The following is a 19655-nucleotide window of genomic DNA, read 5'->3' on the forward strand; positions in this document are numbered from 1 at the left end:
CTATTCATAAATTAAAAAAAATAAAAAATAAATGGTGACGTCTGGTTTGCTTAATATAAGGAATTTGAAATGATTTATACTTTTACTTTTGATACTTAAGTACATTTTAGCAATTACATTTACTTTTGATACTTAAGTATATGTAAAACAAAATCCTTTTAGACTTCTACTCAAGTAGGATTTTACTGGGCGACTTTCACTTTAGTCATTTTCTATGAAGGTATCTTTACTTTTACTTAAGTATGACACAATTGGGTACTTTTTCCACCACTGCCTCAGACCACGTGTATGGTGCCGATGTCAACATTATAAACAGAGTGCCCCATGGTGGCGGTCGGGTTATGGTATGCGCAGGCATACATTTCGAACAATGAACACAACTGTATTTTATCAATGTCAATTTGAAACCACAGAGATACCGTGCCATTCATCTGCCACAATCACCTGATGTTTCAGCATGATAATGCACGGCCCCATGTCGCAAGGATCTGTAAACAATTACTGGATGCTGAAAATATCCCAGTTCTTCCATGGCCTGCATACTCTGTAACAGGCTGCAGGGTTAAATATAACACTGGTCGTAGTCCCCTGCTCAGTCGTTTGCATGCATCAGCTAATGGTTGCGTGCCACATCATCAACTGTGCCATTGGACACCAGATTGCGGTTAGCTGATATGTAAAATACCTATCCAGGCATTTTAAGATCTGGCAGGGGTCAGCAACATCTAAGCAGAGGAACACGCCAAAAGTCTTCACTGGTAAAGATGAGGGGTAACTGAAAATGATTTGAACCTGATATTTGGATGAAAATACACTACATTAGGGCCCTCGCTAGTGGTGCAGCTGTCTAAGGCACTGCATCGCAGTGTTGCGGCATCACTACAGGCTGGGGTTCAATCTTGGGCTGTGTCACAACCGTCCGTGACCGGGAGTCCCATAGGGCGGTGCACAATTGGCCCAGCATCATCCGGGTTAGGGGAAGGTTTGGCCGGGGGGGCTTTACTTGGCTCATCGCGCTCTAGCGATTCCTTGTGGTGGGCCTGGCACCTGCAGGCTGACTCTGGTCATCAGTTGAACAGTGTTTCCTCTGACACATTGGTGAAGCTGGCTTCTGGGTTAAGCGAGTGGGTGTTAAGAAGCGCGGCTTCATGTTTCGGGAGGACACATGACTCGACCTTCGCCTCTCTCGAGCCCGTTGGGGAGTTGCAGCGATGAGACAAGATTGTAATCACGAAATTGGTGGGAAAAAGGGGTAAAATAAAATAAAAACAATACTCTAAATTGTCCAAAAATGTTTTCATTTGCATGCCCCCAAAAGTGTTGGAAAACAATTGGTGACATAAAGTGGTTTAACATTATTATTCAGAAATAAATTGATCTAATATTTCATAATTTTAAAAAAAGTGATGTATATTATAATCTAATTAAGTTAGATCTATAATTTTTTCAATATATACAATTAGGGGAGCCTAAAGAAAAATAATACACTTGTTTAGAGATAAAATTTGAAAACAGTCTTTACAGTTTTTCTAATTGCTGAGGCACTATCTTTGAAACTAGGATATTTTTGCAAAACTCTACACACCTTAACCAAACCTTAACCAAACCAGCAAAACATTATACATCTCTTGCAAAAGCAAATAATTATTGCAAAACTCTTCAAATTCTTTAAAAAAATTGTGTTTTTGTGTCAATACAGTTCACACAAACTAACATTTGAATAAGCACATGAAGCACCAACTACACACTGATCAGCATAAATGAAAAGCACTTGTGTTTTTTCTTTTTCAGTGTGCAGGGCATAGCAGTTTGCAATAAAGTTGTGTCATACATGTAGTAAACACACATACACACAGGTATCCAAATGTGTAAAGTATGGATGTGTATTCCCGAACATAACACACTATCAATACAAATAAGGGGGGGGGGGGGGGTTTTGTTTTTTCTCAAAATGTTCCAACACTCCTCAAACAACAAAAGCGCAGTAGAAGAAAATAAAAACGGTGCTAGAAAAAAAAGAACAGAATTTTTTTGGGCTACATCTCGCCTTCTTTGTGTCTATTAGACTTCATCCACATCACATGCTATGTTGTCTTGAGCTAGGCAGTGTGGAAAGTATCGCCTGGAGTGCCGTATCCAGGTCTGGCCTGACCCCTGATCGATGTCTCCACAAGCCTCATCCATTGCCTGTAGAAGGGGTATGCGTTGGTGGGGCTGGCGATCATACATCTACCAAAGCCATGCAGAGAATAATTCTTCAATAGGATTCAAGAACGGAGAGTATGAGGGAGATTGAGTACAATGAAAAGTGGGTGACCTGTGAACCAATTGCGGACCACAGCAGCCCGGTGGAAACAAACATTGTCCCAGATGATAACGTACCTGGGCTGCTCTGGCCCCTGGTCATTAGGGATTAGTCTGTTGTGGAGGATGTCCAGAAATTTGATAATGGGTGCAGTGTTGTATGGGCCTAGGATTGCATGATGGTGAAGGACGCCGTTTTCACTAATAGCCGCACACATTGTTATGTTGCCACCACGTTGTCCCGGGATGTTGATGATGGCACGGTGCCCGATGATATTTTTGCCGCGGCCCCTTGTTTTTGCAAGGTTGCAACCTGCCTCGTCCACATATATTAGCTCATGATGCACTGCATCTGCTTCTAGCTCCATGACTCTCTCAAAGAGACAAGACAAAACAATGTAGCACAGTAGGAAAAGACAGGGATCAGTCAATATGATGTAGAACCATACACTTCCAGATCCAGTACCAATGATAGGATAGTATAGCTTACCTGCACATATTCATATCGCAGTTGTTTTACACGGTCTGAGTTTCTTTTGAAAGGGACTCTGTACAGCTGCTTCATCCTAATTCTATTGTGTTTCAGTAGATGAGACAGTGCAGAGAGACTCACTCTGTTGGTGTTTTGGAATATGGTGTTATCTGCCATTATGTGGTCCTGCAGTTCTCTGAGTCTGATGCAGTTATTTGCAATCACCATATTTACAATGTAGGTCTCCTGCTCTGGGGTGAACAGTCGACCATATTTCAAAGTATCCGGATGATACCTGCAACAGTATAGCGGCTCAGATTTGGTTGAACCCGTTGCCCAGCCTCCCTCATGCTCATCCCATGGTTGACAACATGGTCAACCACAGTCGCTCTGATTTCATCAGTTATTGTGTTCCTGACTCCTCTTACTCTTCCTCTTCCCCGTCTTCTCCTTCTCCCTGTCCTACTTCACCTCTTCCTTCTCCTCCTCCTCCTTCTCCTCCTCCTCTTACTTATTCACTTCCTTGTCCTCGTCTTCCTTGTCCTCCTCGTCCTCCTCTAGCTCTCACCCCTCTTACTCTCTACAGTTTTGCTAGAAGTGTGTTATTAAATTGCAAACTGAGTGTAGAGCATTGAGTTGTGTTTACAGTTTTGCAAAAGTGTGTTATAAAATTACAACCTGAGTGTAAACCAGAGAACGTGCATTCAGTTTGGCACACTTGGTAAATGCACTGGCTACAAGTGTTAATGGTTTAGTGTTAAGATTTAAGGTGAGTGTGTTGGGGACATCGGGATATATAATAAACAGAGTAGCAGCAGTGAAATTGTGTCTATGTGTGAGTGTGTGTGTGGCATCAATATATATATGTGTGTGTGTGTGTGTGTGTGTGTGTGTGTGTGTGTGTGTGTGTGTGTGTGTGTGTGTGTGTGTGTGTGTGTGTGTGTGTGTGTGTGTGTGTGTGTGTGTGTGTGTGTGTGTGTGTGTGTGTGTGTGTGTGTTGGAGTGTCAGTGTAGTATGGGTAGAGTCTAGTGAGTGTGCATACAGCCAGTGCAAGGGAGTCAGTGCAAAATAATTAAGATAAATAAATAATTAAGGGGGTCAATGTCAATTTTACGGGTAGCCATTTGATTAACTGTTCAGCAGTCTTGTGGCTTGGGGATAGAAGCTGTTCAGGTGCCTTTTAAGTCACAGACTTGGCGCTTCGGTACCACTTGTCCTGCGGTAGCAGAGTCAGTCTATGACTTGGGTGGCTGGAGTTTTTTTCAATTTTTGGGGCCTTCCTCTGACACCGCCTGGTATAGAGGTCATGGGTGGCAGGGAGGTCGGCCCCAGTGACGTACTGGGCCGTAGTCATATGATTAGATGTGCATCTTTTAATCGTCTACACCTGTTTCAAAATGTGGGCACAATCAGAATATAGACAAGATCAGGACAAAGGATGCATGTTAGAACCGGGTATAAACAGGGCTTAAGAGGTCTGAACCTCTTGAAGATGTCGCAAGGTGTGTTCACTATGTCGCCTAATTACCCCGTTCCTTCGTGAAAGCATGTCCCCCGCTACATTCTAACAAGTGTCTTCTAACAAGTCGCTTTTGATGGATGCTCTGGGGCGCCATCCCAATTCTGACACCAATGTAGACTGTCAATACACCAAAATGTTCGAGCATCTTGACGTGGTTGCTAGGTATTGTAGGCCTACTAAGGTTGCTGCAATATATAGAAATATGGCAAATGAATTTGTGTGCCACTAATCAACCATTTTAAAACCTAATTCTGTTTTTTAAAGCCACACTAAGATGTGCATTTTACAGCAAAGAGTACTGGGACACCAATACAAATGTAATGGAGCGATGCACATCGTGAGATTTTCACATGCAAATAGCACTTGGTTTTTGTTGACAACTCATGGGTCTGAATAACTTTGTAACAACAGGCTTTTTGAATGTTAAAGGGGAAATCAGTGATTCAAAGAAAAAAAACAAGCAGGTGCTTGCTTTGGTAAACAGCTGATGGAGGGGCTGGAGAAATGTAACCACTCTCAAATTCAGACAGAGCTATGGATGCAATGACTGGCCAACAGTGTGATAAAAATCGTAGTTTAAAACTACAACGACAATGACAAACGATATTAAAACAGGCTTATGGCCGTGATTCAATCAGAAAACGCATTGTAGTGCGCTTGACATTTAGAGGTATTTTCAGAGTAAGCTGATATCTGCAGAGTTTACCGTTTATTGAGATCTCCGCGAACACGGGAATATTGCTTTTAAAAGCTGCATTGTCTGCAGCACTCTAACAATTGATTTATGGCCTTTATTTTGGGGCTTGATGTGGTACGACAGTTTAACTTAGTTCATGTGGCGATTATACGTGAAATTATTCAATAATCAATGGCTATTTCATTCATTTAAAAGTCAAGAAATGGATGTGCCAATCCCAGATTGCCCCTTTAAGCTTTGTCTATGATGTTCAATATGACAATAAGTGCTTGAAAATCGTCTGTTAATTTCCTGTTGCAAAATACCCCCTCCATTTATTTTCTAGTTGTGGGTTTATATATCTTTTTCTAACATGCTTGCTGTTGAGTAACTTGGGATGAGGTGAAATACTGTCTTTCCTCATTCTGTGGAGACATTGCAGCAGTCCTGGGACCACAGATTGCCCCACAGAGACATTGAGGGTAATTTCAACACACACATGCACTCTCATAGCCATTGCAGGCACCAGCATCAGTATACAGCTAACTATGCATTGTCTTACTCCCTCTTTAACAAACATCACATTTCCTAGAGGTAAAAAAAAGAAGCCTGTGAGCACATGTCATGGTACTTTATCAAAGATGTGTGGCCCCCCCAAAATTGTTCCTATCTATCTGTCCCTTGACTGCAATCGCTGCCACAGGAAGGCTCACTCCTGTGTGCTGATGCTATCTTTTTTGGTTTTCTGTCCTGTGCTGTGTTGAAATATTACCCGTCCCACAAAGGCCGGCCCAGCTTTCTACCCATAAAACGACCATGTCATTGTGTTTTTTTTTAACGGCCTTTGTGAACAGAGTGAAGGGGGGGCATCTCTATATGTGCCCTTACATAAAATACTACACTGGAGAAGAAAAACAGCAGGAGATAACTGGGTTTAGGCAAAGCCATTACTATAGCCATTTTAGATGCAATACAATCACTTGGAGGAGATCTGGCTATAGTGGAATTGTTATTATATTGGGATGCGTTATGTTATATTATCAGCTATTAGGAGAAATGGCATATGCCTGGATTAATTTACTCATTTTCATTTCAAGCAGTAGTGGTCACAAATGTTTAGTGTTGTTCCCAAAATACTATTTTGGTCCCTTTTTGTACCTTGATTTTACTGTAAGTCAGCTAACACAGACAGTTGAGAAAGAGCTATAAAATATTTTTTATTTAAAAAATGTTTGAATTGCACAATTACATAACTTTTGCCTGATATCTAACATTTCTTGACAACTGCCTTATTCTTAGTGGTGCTTCATTCAATGAATCTTTTTGAAACCATAAAAGGTATTGGGTAATCAGATTGGGTAATCATTCTTGCCATGTAATTTCAGAGAAAAGGTAGTGGAGGTAGAAAGTGTACTGAAATCTGTGTCATCTAACCAAAGACAAAAGGCTTTTAAAGTACTTGGAACTTTGTGTTCTTTGACTCACAGCCTTTGTTGACTAAGGCACTAACCCTGCATTATATCAACATTTGGGATACTCCCAGATGAAAGCACTTATGTGATTGTTTTATAACAATGTACAATTTCCACCAATGTAACAAAAGAGCATATTTTCATACAGAACCACACATAGTTGCTGTCATTCTCTACAACACTCCCCAACACACTCAACAGCCCTCTTCCCTGGCTGCATTCTCACCCCTGGGCTGTAGGTGACGCTGTGACAAGATGTGTTTGAGAGTGTCCAATTCATGTGTGAGTTGCCCTATGAGAATCTGCAGCCGGTGGTTCTCCTCATGCAGCTGCAGAGCCCTTTGGTGGGTGAGCTGTATGCGCCGCCTGGCCTTGTCTCGGCTCTTCCTCACGGCAATATTGTTCCTCTCCCGCCGCAGTCGATACTCCATGGTGTCCTTGGTCAGGCCCTTCTTCTGCAGGGGGCTTCGCAGGGGGCCGGGAGGAAGGGGGAGGAGGAAGGGAGAAAAATCCTGTAGGACAGGGAGGAGGGATGTAGAGGGTTTGGAAGGAAGAGATAACTTTGAAATTTAAAAAGACAAAATGGATGCAAGAAAGAAATGTAACATTGAACTACATGCTAATTGCAACATTATGCATTCTCATGAACACAGAACCCAAGCGGCATATCCATATACCTGTTGTAGCATGTGACTCTGTTGGCCGACATTTTCTGTGGAAGGTGTGTTGTGACAAGGTGCGTAGGACAGGTATGACAATCCCATCATCTGCTCTGTCATTCTGTTACTGCCCGTCCTGACCAATCCCTGAGCCCCCATCGACTGGCTGTATGGAATCCCGTCCATCTGAGTCATATCATTGGTAAAGGGTGCCGGGGTCGATGGGTCAGGGTTCAAGGCCACGGTTGTAGAAGCGTGGGTGGGAGTCTGACTGAAGGTTGTGAATGTGGCACAAACTGGAGGGCTATACTCTTGAATCACAGAACACTGAGACATCTGTTAAGGGTTCAGACACATTCATTATCACGTCCATTGTTAATTAATTACATGATAACTATAGGCCTATTGTAGTGTTTTAAATTGTATAACAACATTCTAGTACTAACATTGTCAAGATTTATTTCCATCTATGATGAAATTCTCTTTTTGCACAACACGTAGCCTACAGTACATAACTGTCGGTTTTGTACGCGCTTCAATATATTATGAGCATTTCCCACCAGGATATTGACTGACTTACCTCTGAATTTGTTTATCGTCGTACTGCCTTTTCTGTTTTGTGAGTTCCTCCCTCAATGTTCTGCTCATAAACACTGTAAAGACAGGTACTCATCTGATTATCACACCATCACTTCCTCTAAGTTAAACACCACCCTCTCTCTCTCTCTCTCTCTCTCTCTCATCACCCATGGGCTTGTTTTTTCTTATCTCCTTGTTTCTTGCCTTTAATTTACTTCTCCTTTTTTAGGATCGCATCCTGGCATTATTGGGGGTTTTTTACATTAAAAAAATGTATATGTGGCTGTACATGGTCATCTTTAAAGAAACATTCTGGGATATTTATTTACAGTTTTTTCTGAATGCTTAAACACTAACAGTGATTCTTGAAGTACTATCTCTGAAACCATTAACACTTGTAGCCAATGCATTTACCAAGTGTGCCAAACTGAATGCATGTTCTCTGGTTTACACTCATACTGCAATTTAATAACACACTTCTAGCAAAAATTGAAACATTGGTCTCTACATTGCTACACTATTTCGCCAATTGATTTTCCACATTGACACTTTTAGATAATGAGTTCACTTACAAATCAGAGCTTGAGCACTATAAATAGGCCACAGGTAAACATTTGGTTTGGACAACAATGGAGGCCAATATTGGACAGAGAATAAGAGGGGTGAGAACTAGAGGGGGACGAGGAGGAGGAAGAGGAGGACGAGGAGGTGAAGAAGTAAGAGGAGGAGGAGAAGGAAGAGGTGAAGTAGGACAGGGAGAAGGAGAAGACGGGGAAGAGGAAGAGGAAGGGGAGTCAGGAACACAATAACTGCTGAAATCAGAGCGACTGTGGTTGACCATGTTGTCAGCCATGGGATGAGCATGAGGGAGGCTGGGCAACGGGTTCAACCAAATCTGAGCCGCTATACTGTTGCAGGTATCATCCGGATATTTCAAAATGAGAAACGGTAAGTAACTGCAAGTGCTGTAGTCTTACTGGTACAGTAATATGTTCTGTACTTTCATAATGAGAAGGATCTATCACTAAAACCATTCATATGTTTTTACAGAACTGCAAGAAAACCAGTACTGTTCACCCCACAGCAGGAGACCCACATTGTAAATATAGTCACTTCAAATAACTGCATCACTCAGAACTGCAGGACCACATAATGGCAGATAACACCATATTCCAAAACGTCTACAGAGTGAGTCTCTCTGCACTGTCTCGTCTACTGAAACACTATAGAATTAGGATGAAGCAGCTGTACAGAGTCCCTTTCAAAAGAAACTCAGACCGTGTAAAACAACTGAGATATGAATATGTGCAGGTAAGCTATACTATCCTATCATTGGTACTAGATCTGGAAGTGTATGGTTCTACATCATATTGACTGATCCCTGTCTTTTCATACTGTGCTACATTGTTTTGTCTTGTCTCTTTAAGAGAGTCATGGAGCTAGAAGCAGATGCAATGCATCATGAGCTAATATATGTGGACGAGGCAGGTTTCAACCTTGCAAAAACAAGGGGGCGCGGCAAAAATATCATCGGGCACCTTGCCATCATCAACGTCCCGGGACAACGTGGTGGCAACATAACAATGTGTGCAGCTATTAGTCAAAACGGCGTCCTTCACCATCACGCAATCCTAGGCCCATACAACACTGCACCCATTATCACATTTCTGGACATCCTCCACAACAGACGAATCCCTAATGACCAGGGGCCAGAGCAGCCCAGGTACGTTATCATCTGGGACAATGTTAGTTTCCACCGGGCTGCTGTGGTCCGCAATTGGTTCACAGGTCACCCAGTTTTCATTGCGCTCAAACTCCTCCCATACTCTCCGTTCTTGAATCCTATTGAAGAATTATTCTCTGCATGGCGTTGGAAGATGTATGATCGCCAGCCCCACCAACGCATACCCCTTCTACAGGCAATAGATGAGGCTTGTGGAGACATCGATCAGGCTCCAGGCGATACTTTCCACACTGCCTAGCTCAAGACAACACCGCATGTGATGTGGATGAAGTCTTAAGGCCAGACCCACAAAGAAGGCGAGATGTAGCCTAATTTGTTTCTGTTCTTTTTTTTCTAGCACAAATGTTTTTGTTTTCTTCTACTGCGCTTTTGTTGTTTGAGGAGTGTTGGAACATTTTGAGAAAAAACACTAAAAAACTTTCCCCCCTTATTTGTATTGATAGTGTCCATACATCCATACTTTACACATTTGGATACCTGTGTGTATGTGTGTTTACTACATGTATGACACAACTTTATTGCAAACTGCTATGCCCTGCACACAGAACAAGAAAAAACACAAGTGCTTTTCATTTATACTATCAGTGCGTAGTTGGTGCTTCATGTGCTTATTCAAATGATAGTTTGTGTGAACTGTATTGACACAAAAACACAATTTTTTAAAATAGTTTGAAGAGTTTTGCAAGAATTGTTTGCTTTGCAAGAGATGTATAATGTTTTGCTGGTTTGGTGTCAGGTTTTGTGGTTAGTGTGTAGAGTTCTGCAAAAATAGCCAATAGTTTCAAAGATAGTGCCTCAGCAATCAGAAAAAAATGTAATGCTGTTCTATGGTCAATAATATATAACCATTCATTATTTAAAAATATAACCTATAAATGCCGCATGAACTTAGTACATCTCAACTGTCTTATCTATAGAAGTACTTTGCCTACAACATCATTGGTCTTGTACTACACCAGTGTACAAAATTGCAACAATTTCTAAAAACATGTTTTCACTTTGTCATTATGGGGTATTGTGTGTAGATGGGTGAGAATGTTTTTTAAATTCAGGCTGTAACACAACAAAATGTGTAATAAGTCAAGGGGTATGTATACTTTATGAAGGTACTGTATCTGTATTTGTGTGGATATACAGTATGTGTTATGCACAATGAATGTTCAAAACATTAGGAACCCTGCTCTTTCCATGACATAGACTGACCAGGTGAAAGCTATGAACCCTTGTTGATGTCACTTGTTAAATCCACTTTAATCAGTGTAGATGAAGGAGATGAGACCGGTTAAAGAAGGATTTTTAAGCTTTGATACAATTGGAAATTCATGTTGTATGTACCATTCGGAGGGTGAATGGGCAAGACAAAATATTTAAATGTTTTTGAATGGGGTATGGTAGCAAGTGCCAGGTGCACCGGTATGACTGTGTCAAGAACTGCAATGCTGCTGGGTTTTTCACGCTCAACAGTTTCCTGTGTGTATCAAGAATGATCCAACACCCAAAGGACATCCAGCCAACTAGACACAGCTGTGGGAAGCATTGGAGTCAACATGGGCCAGCATCCCTGTGGAACACTTTTGACACCTTGTAGAGTCCATGCCCAGATGAATTGAGGCTGTTCTGAGGGCAAAAGGGGGTGTAACTCAATATTAGGAAGGTGTTCTTAATCTTTGTACACTCAGTGTATAAGTATACATTATACCCTTACCAAATCAAATCAAAGTTTGTTGGTCGTGTACACATATATCAAATCAAACTTTATTTGTCACATGCGCCGAATACGACAAGTGTAGACCTTACTGTGAAATGCTTACTTACAAGCCCTTAACCAACAGTGCAGTTCAAGAAGAGTTAAGAAAATATTTACCAAATAAACTAAAGTAAAAACTTATGAAAAGTAACACAGTGTGCAGGTTAGAAGTAATTTGTACACGTAGGTGAAGTGACTATGCATAGACAGTAAACAGTGAGTAGAAGCAGAGTAGAAAAACAAATGGGGGGGGGGGGGGGGGTCAGTGTAAGTACGGTGGCCATTTGATTAGTTGTTCAGCAGTCTTATGGCTTGAGGGTAGAAGCTGTTAAGGACCCTTCTGGTCCTAGACTTGGCGCTCCGGTACCGCTTGCGGTAGCAGAGAAAACAGTCTATGTCTTGGGTGACTGGAGTCTCTGACAATTTAATGGGCTTTCCTCTGACACTGCCTATTATATAGGTCCTGGATTGCAGGAAGCTTGACCCCAGTGATGTACTGGGCCGTACGCACTACCCTCTGTAGCGGCTTACGGTCAGATGCCGAGAAGTTGCCATACCAGGCAGTGATGCAACCGGTCAGGATGCTCTCGGTGGTGCTGCTGTAGAACTTTTTGAGGTTCTGGGGACCCATTCCAAATCTTTTCAGTCTCCTGAGGATGAAAAGGTTTTGCAGTGCCCTCTTCACGACTGTCTTGATGTGTTTGGACCATGATAGATCGTTGGTGATGTGGACACCAAGGAACTTGAAACTCTCGACCCACTCCACTACAGCCCCGTTGTTGTTAATGGAGGCCTGTTCGCCTTTTCCTGTAGTCCACAATCAGTTCCTTTGTCTTGCTCACATTGAGGGTGAGGTTGTTGTCCTAGCACCACACTGCCAGTTCTCTGACCTCCTCCCTATAGGCTGTCTCATCATTGTTGTCCTAGCAAACTTAATGATGGTGTTGGAGTCGTGTTTGGCCATGCAGTCGTGAATGAACAGGGAGTACAGGAGGGGACTAAGTACACACCCCTGAGGGGCCCCAGTGTTGAGGATGAGCGTGGCAGACGTGTTGTTGCCTACCCTTCCCACCTGGGTGCGGCCCGTCATGAAGTCCAGGATCCAGTTGCAGAGGGAGGTGTTTAGTCCCAGAGTCCTCAGCTTAGTGATGAGCTTCGTGGGCACTATGGTGTTGAACGCTGAGCTGTAATCAATGAACAGCATTCTCACATAGGTGTTCCTTTTGGTGGGAAAGGGCAGTGTGGAGTGCAATTGAGATTGTGTCATCTGTGGATCTGTTGGGGCGGTATGCAAATTGGAGTGAGTCTAGGGTATCCGGGAGGATTCTGTTGATGTGAGCCATGACCAGCCTTTCAAAGCACTTCATGGCTACAGACATGAGTGCTACGGGGTGGTAATCATTTAGGCAGGTTAACTTCGCTTCCTTGGGCACAGGGACTATGGTAGTCTGCTTGAAACATGTAGGTCTTACAGACTCAGTCAAGGAGAGGTTGAAAATGTTAGTGAAGACACTTGCCAGTTGGTCCGCGCATGCTTTGAGTACACGTCCTGGTAATCCGTCTGGCCCCGTGGCTTTGTGAGTGTTGACCTGTTTAAAGGTCTTGCTCACATGTTATTGCAGGTGCAGCGAAATGCTTATGTTTCTAGCTCCAATAGTGCAGCAATATCTAGCAACACAATAATAATACACACAAAATCCAAAAAGTTTACAAATATTTGAAATATCAGAAGAGCAATATCAGAGTCCAGATATAGTTGTATAGGATGAGCCATGACTACAATACAGTATATACATATAAAGTGGGTAAAACAGTGTGTAAACATTGTTAAAGTGACCAGTGTTCAATGACTCTATATACAGTGCCTTCGAAAAATATTCAGACCCCTTGAGTTTTTCCAAATTTTGTTACGTTACAGCCTTATTCTAAACTTGATTTAATAAATAACAATCCTCAGCAATCCACACACGATACCCCATAATGACAAAGTGGAAACAGATTTTTACCCCGAGACTTGATACTGTAATTGCTGTCAAAGGTGCTTCAACAAAGTACAGAGTAAAAGGTCTGAATACTTATGTAAATGTCATATCAGTTTTTTATTTTTAATAAATTAGCCCCCCCAAAAAAGTAAAACCTGTTTTTGCTTTGTCATTATGGTGTAACGTGTGTAGACTGATGACGGGTAAAAACAATTTAATCAATTTTAGAATAAGGCTGTAATGTAACAAAATGTGGAAAAAGTCAAAGGGTCTGAATACTTCCCGAAGGCACTGTACATGGGGCAGCACTCGTCCATAACCCAAAATATGAGGTTATTATGTTGTGTTAGTTGTTTATGTTTTTTAGTTTTATTCACCATGGGCATTTTGCATAAGTGCATTTTCCATAATTCTTTGGACATGTAGTCAACGTGATACGAATTACGAAACTCTTTCTTGCGATTCCACTGTCCCTTAGCAATTTCCGTACGTGCAACTTTCAATCAAAATGGCGGCTTCTTATAGCGAAAACGTGAGTTGAGCTTTATGTTAAGATTTTGGATATTTCTTTAAACGTTTCAAGATTATTAACCTTATTGCTGCCATATCTCATGATTGAAAAGACCGCAATTATCCAGCCACTTCACACAGAGTGTTACATAGCTAACTAATTATTAGCTTAGCTAGTAACGTTAGCTAAATCCTGTAGTTAGCTAACGTTAGCTGTACTAGTTAACTATGGGACAGTGTTTGCCTGGGCTTACCAACTTTGAAAGCAGTACTTATTGTAATATTTTGATTTGCTATTTTCTTTCAGGATTTGATTGACAGTGATGGGCCCAATGCTGTGCGGCTGTTGAACAGTCTTACTGAACAGGTTAGGTTCAGAATACAGCTAGCTACAGATTTGACACCAGATAATGAGATATAACCAAAGATTTGTGGCATCCATTACTGAGCGTTAACGTTACAGGCTTGCCTATGCCAAACGACCTATACTAAACGTCTAAAATGTCTGACCAGTTGCAGATGGTTCTTTTACATTTCGAAAAGGCTCCATTATTAAAATGCAAATTTTGCTTCAAGAAATAATCCAACAATGTGTACACCGCCATCTTGTCTATTTCAAATCTTCTCCCATTGATTGAGGCAGGTGGGTCCACACCAAAGTGCTGCATGTCATGATGACACTCCCCTGTCTCGATCAATGAGAGATTTAAAATTGACAAGATGTCTGCGTACACGTTGGATTACTTCATGGAGCAAACATTTTTTTAAATTTTAAAACCACCTGCAACTGAAGATTCAGTTGAAAAATCTATGACAACGTTTTGTATAGGCAAACCTGTAACGTCCAGTAATTGATACCAAAACTCTTTGCTTATATCACATTATCTGGTGTACGATCTGTAGTTAGAATTCAGCCAGCTGTTTGTCTTCTGTAGCTTCCTTGCTAATGATGTGGCATAGCTACTGTAGTGTTGTTTATCAGTCATATCTATTACTACTTACTGAGATCTATTACCAGTCACTCAGATGTTTAAGGTCTGTCTGTACACATTCAATCCTAGGTGGCATCAGTTACAGGGCAGGTTCGAGATTTGTTAAAGAGGGTCCAAGGTGGAAAATTCCAAACATCCAAGGTAAGTACTATAATAGGATTCACACAAAGGGCTGTTGAGAGTTCACATTGGCATGGACTCAAACAGGCAGCATTGTCTCGCTCAAATGATTTATGCAAATGTACATTTCCCACTCTCTTGTAGGGTTTGTCTTTCCTTGACCTTAGATATCAGCTGCTGCTGTTTTACCTGCAAGATGTCACTCACCTGATCAGTCTTAAATCAGAGGGTGGTAGTGTGAAAGACAGTGGCGCCCTTCACAGACTGGTCACCGTCAGAACAGTAAGATGCCATTCATTGCTGGTCACTACATGTTGTACCACTCAGTGTGTGGGGCTGTACATGGTCAACCTCTCCCATTTTCATCATCCCAAATTCTAATTACTGTTGACTTCTTGCATAGTCTTCTTGGTCGGGCTCATGAATGCCATCTTGGACCTCTGTTGCTATATTCTAACTATTGTGTTGCTCTACTAGGTTCTGGAGAAGATGCGCCCTCTGGACCAGAAACTGAGATATCAGATTGATAAATTGGTGCGCACAGCAGTGACTGGGAGCTTAGGTGAGATGTGATATTGAGGAAAGGAAGCAAGTCTTTAATTGTTATGAAAAATGTATGTACTAATCAGAATGCATGTGATATACATTCCTTGATTGTATTGTAAATTGTTTATTTTATATTTTGTAGGGGAAAATGACCCATTGCAGTTCCGTCCCAATCCGGATAACCTTGTTAGCAAAGTAAGCACTTCTCATCTCTTGGCATCCCTCAATCAATGTAAGATGAATACAATTATAAACTGGGTAGTTTGACTCCTGGATGCTGATTGGCTGAAAGTCGTGGTATATCAGACATAATAAACTAGGTGGTTCGAGCCCTGAATGCTGATTGGCTGACAGCCGTGGTATATCAGACCATATACCACAGGTATGACAAAAGATGTATTGTTACTGTTCTAATTATGTTGGTAACCAGTTCATAATAGCAATAAGGCACCTTGGGGGTTTGTGATATATGGCCAATATTCCACTGCTAAGTGCTGTATCCAGGCACTCTGCATTGTGCATAAGAGCAGCCCTTAGCCATGGTATGTTGGCCATATACCACATCCCCCTCGGGCCTTATTGCTTAATTATATTATTATTATTCATTGTGTTCTTTGTTCCCTATCACAGAATGAAATCTGGTTTGCACAACAGCTTATGAATGTCTTTAAAAAATGTTTTTTAAATTCCATAGCTAAGTGAATCAGAAGACTCAGGGGATGAAGATGGTGGAGAGAAGGCTGAAGGCGCTGAAAAAAAAGTGCCATCTAGTGGCAAGAAATATGTTCCCCCCAAGATTGTCCCAATGCACTATGGTAATGTCAAATATACATATATATATATTTTTATCTTCCTCTCTGTTGAATCGTATGTACACATCCCCCCCCCCCCCCCCCCATTAAAAATGCACCCAAAGCTGTCTTATCTCTGTGATGAATGATTTTACAAAACCATGGCTGTGATATATAAGACCTCTTTACTTGATCAACAGAGGGAGACCTGACCGATGCAGACAAAAAGAAGGAGCTGGCGGACAAGCAGAGGCGTGCCGCCCTCCGCAGCTCTGTGATCCAGGAGCTCCGGCAGCAGTACAGCGACGCTCCCGAGGAGATCCGCGAGCACAGGGACTTCCAGACGGATAGACAGAGCCGAGAGCAGCTGCACAGGTCCGTGCTGTCATCATCAGACATGTTGATCACACAATCATCAATTAGATTATTGATTTGTGACTCATTTAACTGTGTATTACTACAGCAGTTTGAGCCCTCTCATTTGGAGGGAGTCCCTTCATGTATTTATTTTCATCCTTTAGGAAAAACTTTGAGGAGTCGATGATGGTGCGTCTGCAAGTCCCCAGAAATGAGAGAAGTGCTAAGAAGAGAGGAATGCTGGGAATGTCTGGTCAGCTGAGCGGCATCACACGGTTCAGTGACATCACAGCCCTGACGGGCGGAGAGGGACAGGTGAGTTGGACACATTTACCGTGACACACACCAGTCTTCTACAGGTCACACTCCTTGCTGACATGCAGTGATTGATCATATAAGATACATATGCCATTTCGCAGCTGCTTTTATCCAAAGCGACTTAGTCACGCTTGCATAATATTTTACATACAGGTGGTCCCAGGAATAATGGGCACACTTCAGATGTATTCTCCACTGCTGTGTTATGATATTAATATATGATAGTGTTGATATAAACATTCTCTGTCCCTCCCTTCAGGACACGGATAACCCGGGGCCCAAGAAGAAGAAGAAGAAACTAATGAAGAAGAAAACTAAAAGAAAAGGTGAGCCTGAGTTTTGTTGACATCATTGAATATGTTTACATGCACAGTAATAATTCAATATTAATCTGATTATGGCAGTAGGCAGATTATGCAATAGTCATGTAAACACCTTACTCTGCTTATCTTAATATGCATACGGTCAAAAACGAAATAAGCATACACCGATTGTTTTAATCTTTCGAATTATTAAGACACGTAAACACCTTAAATCGGCGGTCCAGCGGTGTATTTGATCTGCGCGTGTGCTAGCACTAGCTGAGCTAGCCTCCCTCTTTAGCGCGAGTGAAGTGTTTGGAACAATTGAATGCATGTGTTTTAGAAGTAGTTTTCACATACAAACGTTATATGTCCGAACTCAGAATCAAATATGCTTCACAAAAATAACATGGACGCGGTGGTAGAACATTTATTTTGGTTGGCTATTTTATGCATTTATCAGAGTGCCATCAAATTAAAATTGAAACATTTTTTTATTGATTGCATGCAGATATTGCGGGTGTAGTGAAATGTTCCTAGCTCCAACAGCGCAGTAGTATCTAAAAATTCACAACATTCTAAAAGTAGAAGAATGCAATTAAGAAGTATATAAATATTAGAACAAGCAATGTCAGTGGCATGGACTAGTATACAGTATATACATATGAAATGAGTAAAACAGTATGTAAACACTTTAAGTGGCCAGTGTTCCATGTCTGTGTACATAGGGCAGCAGTCTCGAAGGTGTAGAGTTGAGTAACCAGGTTGTAGCCGGCTAGTGGTCACATGGCACAGTGACTAAGTTCAGGGCAGGGTACTGGGTGGAGGCCAGCTAGTGATGGCTGTTTTTCAGTCTCTCGGTCACAGCTTTGCTGCACTGACCTCGCCCTCTGGATGATTTTTATTTAACCGTTATTTTACCAGGTAAGTTGACTGAGAACACATTCTCGTTTACAGCAACGACCTGGGGAATAGTTTCAGGGGAGAGGAGGGGGATGAATGAGCCAATTGTAGCTGGGGATGGTCGTGATGGTATGAGGGCCAGATTGGGAATTTAGCCAGGACACCGGGGTTAACACCCCTACTTTTACGATAAGTGCTATGGGATCTTTAATGACCTCAGTGAGTCAGGACACCGGTTTAACGTCCCATCCAAAAGACGGCACCCTACACAGGGCAGTGCCCTGGGGCATTAGGATATTTTTTAGACCAGAGGAAAGAGTGCCTCCTACTGGGCCTCCAACACCACTTCCAGCAGCATCTGGTCTCCCATCCAGGGACTGACCAGGACCAACCCTGCTTAGCTTCAGAAGCAAGCCAGCAGTGGGATGCAGGGTGGTATGCTGCTGGCATGATATGGGGGTGTACAGGCCATGGCTCGGGTGGTTGATGTCCTTGATGATCAGTAGCCTGATTTCAGATGTGTCCATGTAAACAGGATTATTAGGGAACTCGTTTTTCTTGCAAAGCATGTAAACGTTAATTGAACTACAACTAATCTGACAATCAAATTGTGTGCATTGCATTTAACAGTACTCATTGTCAGGCCATCTGATTAATTTTGTATTCAATTGATTCTCAATGTTAGACCATTTTACAATGACTTGGAGTGCAGTGATTATGCATTGTTAGTTAATCAACATTGTTCTTTGCCTGCAGCTTTCAGAAGATAGGATCACGAATGGAATCCTAAAACCACAAAGCAGGATGATGGGACAATTCACTTGGAATAGCTTTTCAGGATTGTTTTGTGATTGTAGGTGCTCAAACCGTGTGTGTTATAAAGGAGAATTTCACCCAATGTTTTTTTTTCTTCGATATTATCATTAGTCCTTGTTTGACAGTCAGTCCTGTGTGCATTTCAAGATGATGCTCCAAAACAATTTGAATATGCAAATTCCCCCTATTTGGAATTCACATGGCAGATATGTTTTCGTTGTTGGGCATCAATGGTGACTGGTTAAGCCACACTTTCTGGACAAGGGATTTATATTTAAAACAATGCAATTTAAGGACAATCAAACATGGTCTAATAGAATATGGTTAAACATTTATCCATACTGAAATCACTCTTGCTCAAATTCAAGTGTATTGTTGAATTACATTAACTCATTGTCTACCGCCCATATTTTGTCATGTAAGGGCCTATTGGATAGATTGTTTTATTTTTTTCAATTTAAAATTGTTCATTTATTTAACAAACATAACACAATCCACAGTCACTGATGTGGCAGACAAAATACAAATAAAAAAGTTTCATTTTTTGCAGCAGCAGCACTATCAGTAATTGCATTAAATATTTCCATTTTTAGCGGAGACAACTAGCAAATTAGTTTCACAGCACCTTACATGTATACATACACTTCCTTAGTTACCCTATTCACTCTGTCCAGTTTGAAATATAGTTGAGTAATGGAGACCATCGAACCTGGGCTTTCTGTTAAAGGTCATAGGTGCGCTTTTCACGAGGAAGAAAGTCAACCCACATTTTAAATGTAAGAGAGGAATTAAAGCCCACAGTAGGAGAATACATTTTTTGGCATAGTATGTGATAGTCAAAC

At 41.6% G+C, this 19655-nt stretch overlaps 2 protein-coding genes across 3 annotated transcripts; one reads left to right on the plus strand and one right to left on the minus strand.

Annotated features, from left to right (window-relative positions):
• Positions 1–6171: 6171 nt before the first annotated feature.
• cebp1 (CCAAT/enhancer binding protein (C/EBP) 1) lies at positions 6172–7820 on the minus strand. Of its 2 annotated transcripts, none has more exons than XM_014181042.3 (3): positions 7687–7820; positions 7125–7442; positions 6172–6959 (listed from the first exon to the last, which is right to left on the minus strand). In XM_014181042.3, the coding sequence occupies exons 2-3, from the start codon at positions 7440–7442 to the stop codon at positions 6642–6644; spliced, it is 636 nt and encodes a 211-aa protein (XP_014036517.2). In that variant the 5' UTR covers positions 7687–7820; the 3' UTR covers positions 6172–6641. The 2 variants fall into 2 exon arrangements, with proteins under 2 accessions (XP_014036517.2, XP_014036518.1); XM_014181043.3 differs by having other exon boundaries at positions 7125–7417; positions 7687–7814.
• A 5782-nt stretch (positions 7821–13602) lies between these two features.
• On the plus strand, positions 13603–19368 carry ngdn (neuroguidin, EIF4E binding protein). The gene is made up of 11 exons (XM_014181085.3): positions 13603–13690; positions 13976–14035; positions 14730–14801; positions 14925–15062; positions 15258–15342; positions 15469–15521; positions 16021–16141; positions 16318–16492; positions 16639–16789; positions 17052–17118; positions 18754–19368. Exons 1-11 carry the CDS (start codon positions 13667–13669, stop codon positions 18765–18767), a joined length of 960 nt encoding a protein of 319 aa, XP_014036560.1. The 5' UTR covers positions 13603–13666; the 3' UTR covers positions 18768–19368.
• The last annotated feature ends 287 nt before the right edge of the window (positions 19369–19655 follow it).

The sequence above is a fragment of the Salmo salar genome, chromosome 29, assembly GCF_965601325.2.
Source record: "Salmo salar chromosome 29, fSalSal1, whole genome shotgun sequence".
Lineage (NCBI taxonomy): Eukaryota > Metazoa > Chordata > Actinopteri > Salmoniformes > Salmonidae > Salmo > Salmo salar.

Excerpts from the sequence above, each read along its gene's own strand:
- cebp1 (XM_014181042.3), bottom strand. The coding sequence starts at position 7,442 with ATGTCTCAGTGTTCTGTGATTCAAGAGTATAGCCCTCCAGTTTGTGCC. Across the intron at positions 6,960-7,124 it reads AGAGTCACATGCTACAACAG|GATTTTTCTCCCTTCCTCCT; the intron begins GTATATGGATAT and ends CCTGTCCTACAG.
- ngdn (XM_014181085.3), top strand. The coding sequence starts at position 13,667 with ATGGCGGCTTCTTATAGCGAAAAC. Across the intron at positions 15,522-16,020 it reads CGGATAACCTTGTTAGCAAA|CTAAGTGAATCAGAAGACTC; the intron begins GTAAGCACTTCT and ends TAAATTCCATAG. Across the intron at positions 16,493-16,638 it reads AGCCGAGAGCAGCTGCACAG|GAAAAACTTTGAGGAGTCGA; the intron begins GTCCGTGCTGTC and ends TTCATCCTTTAG.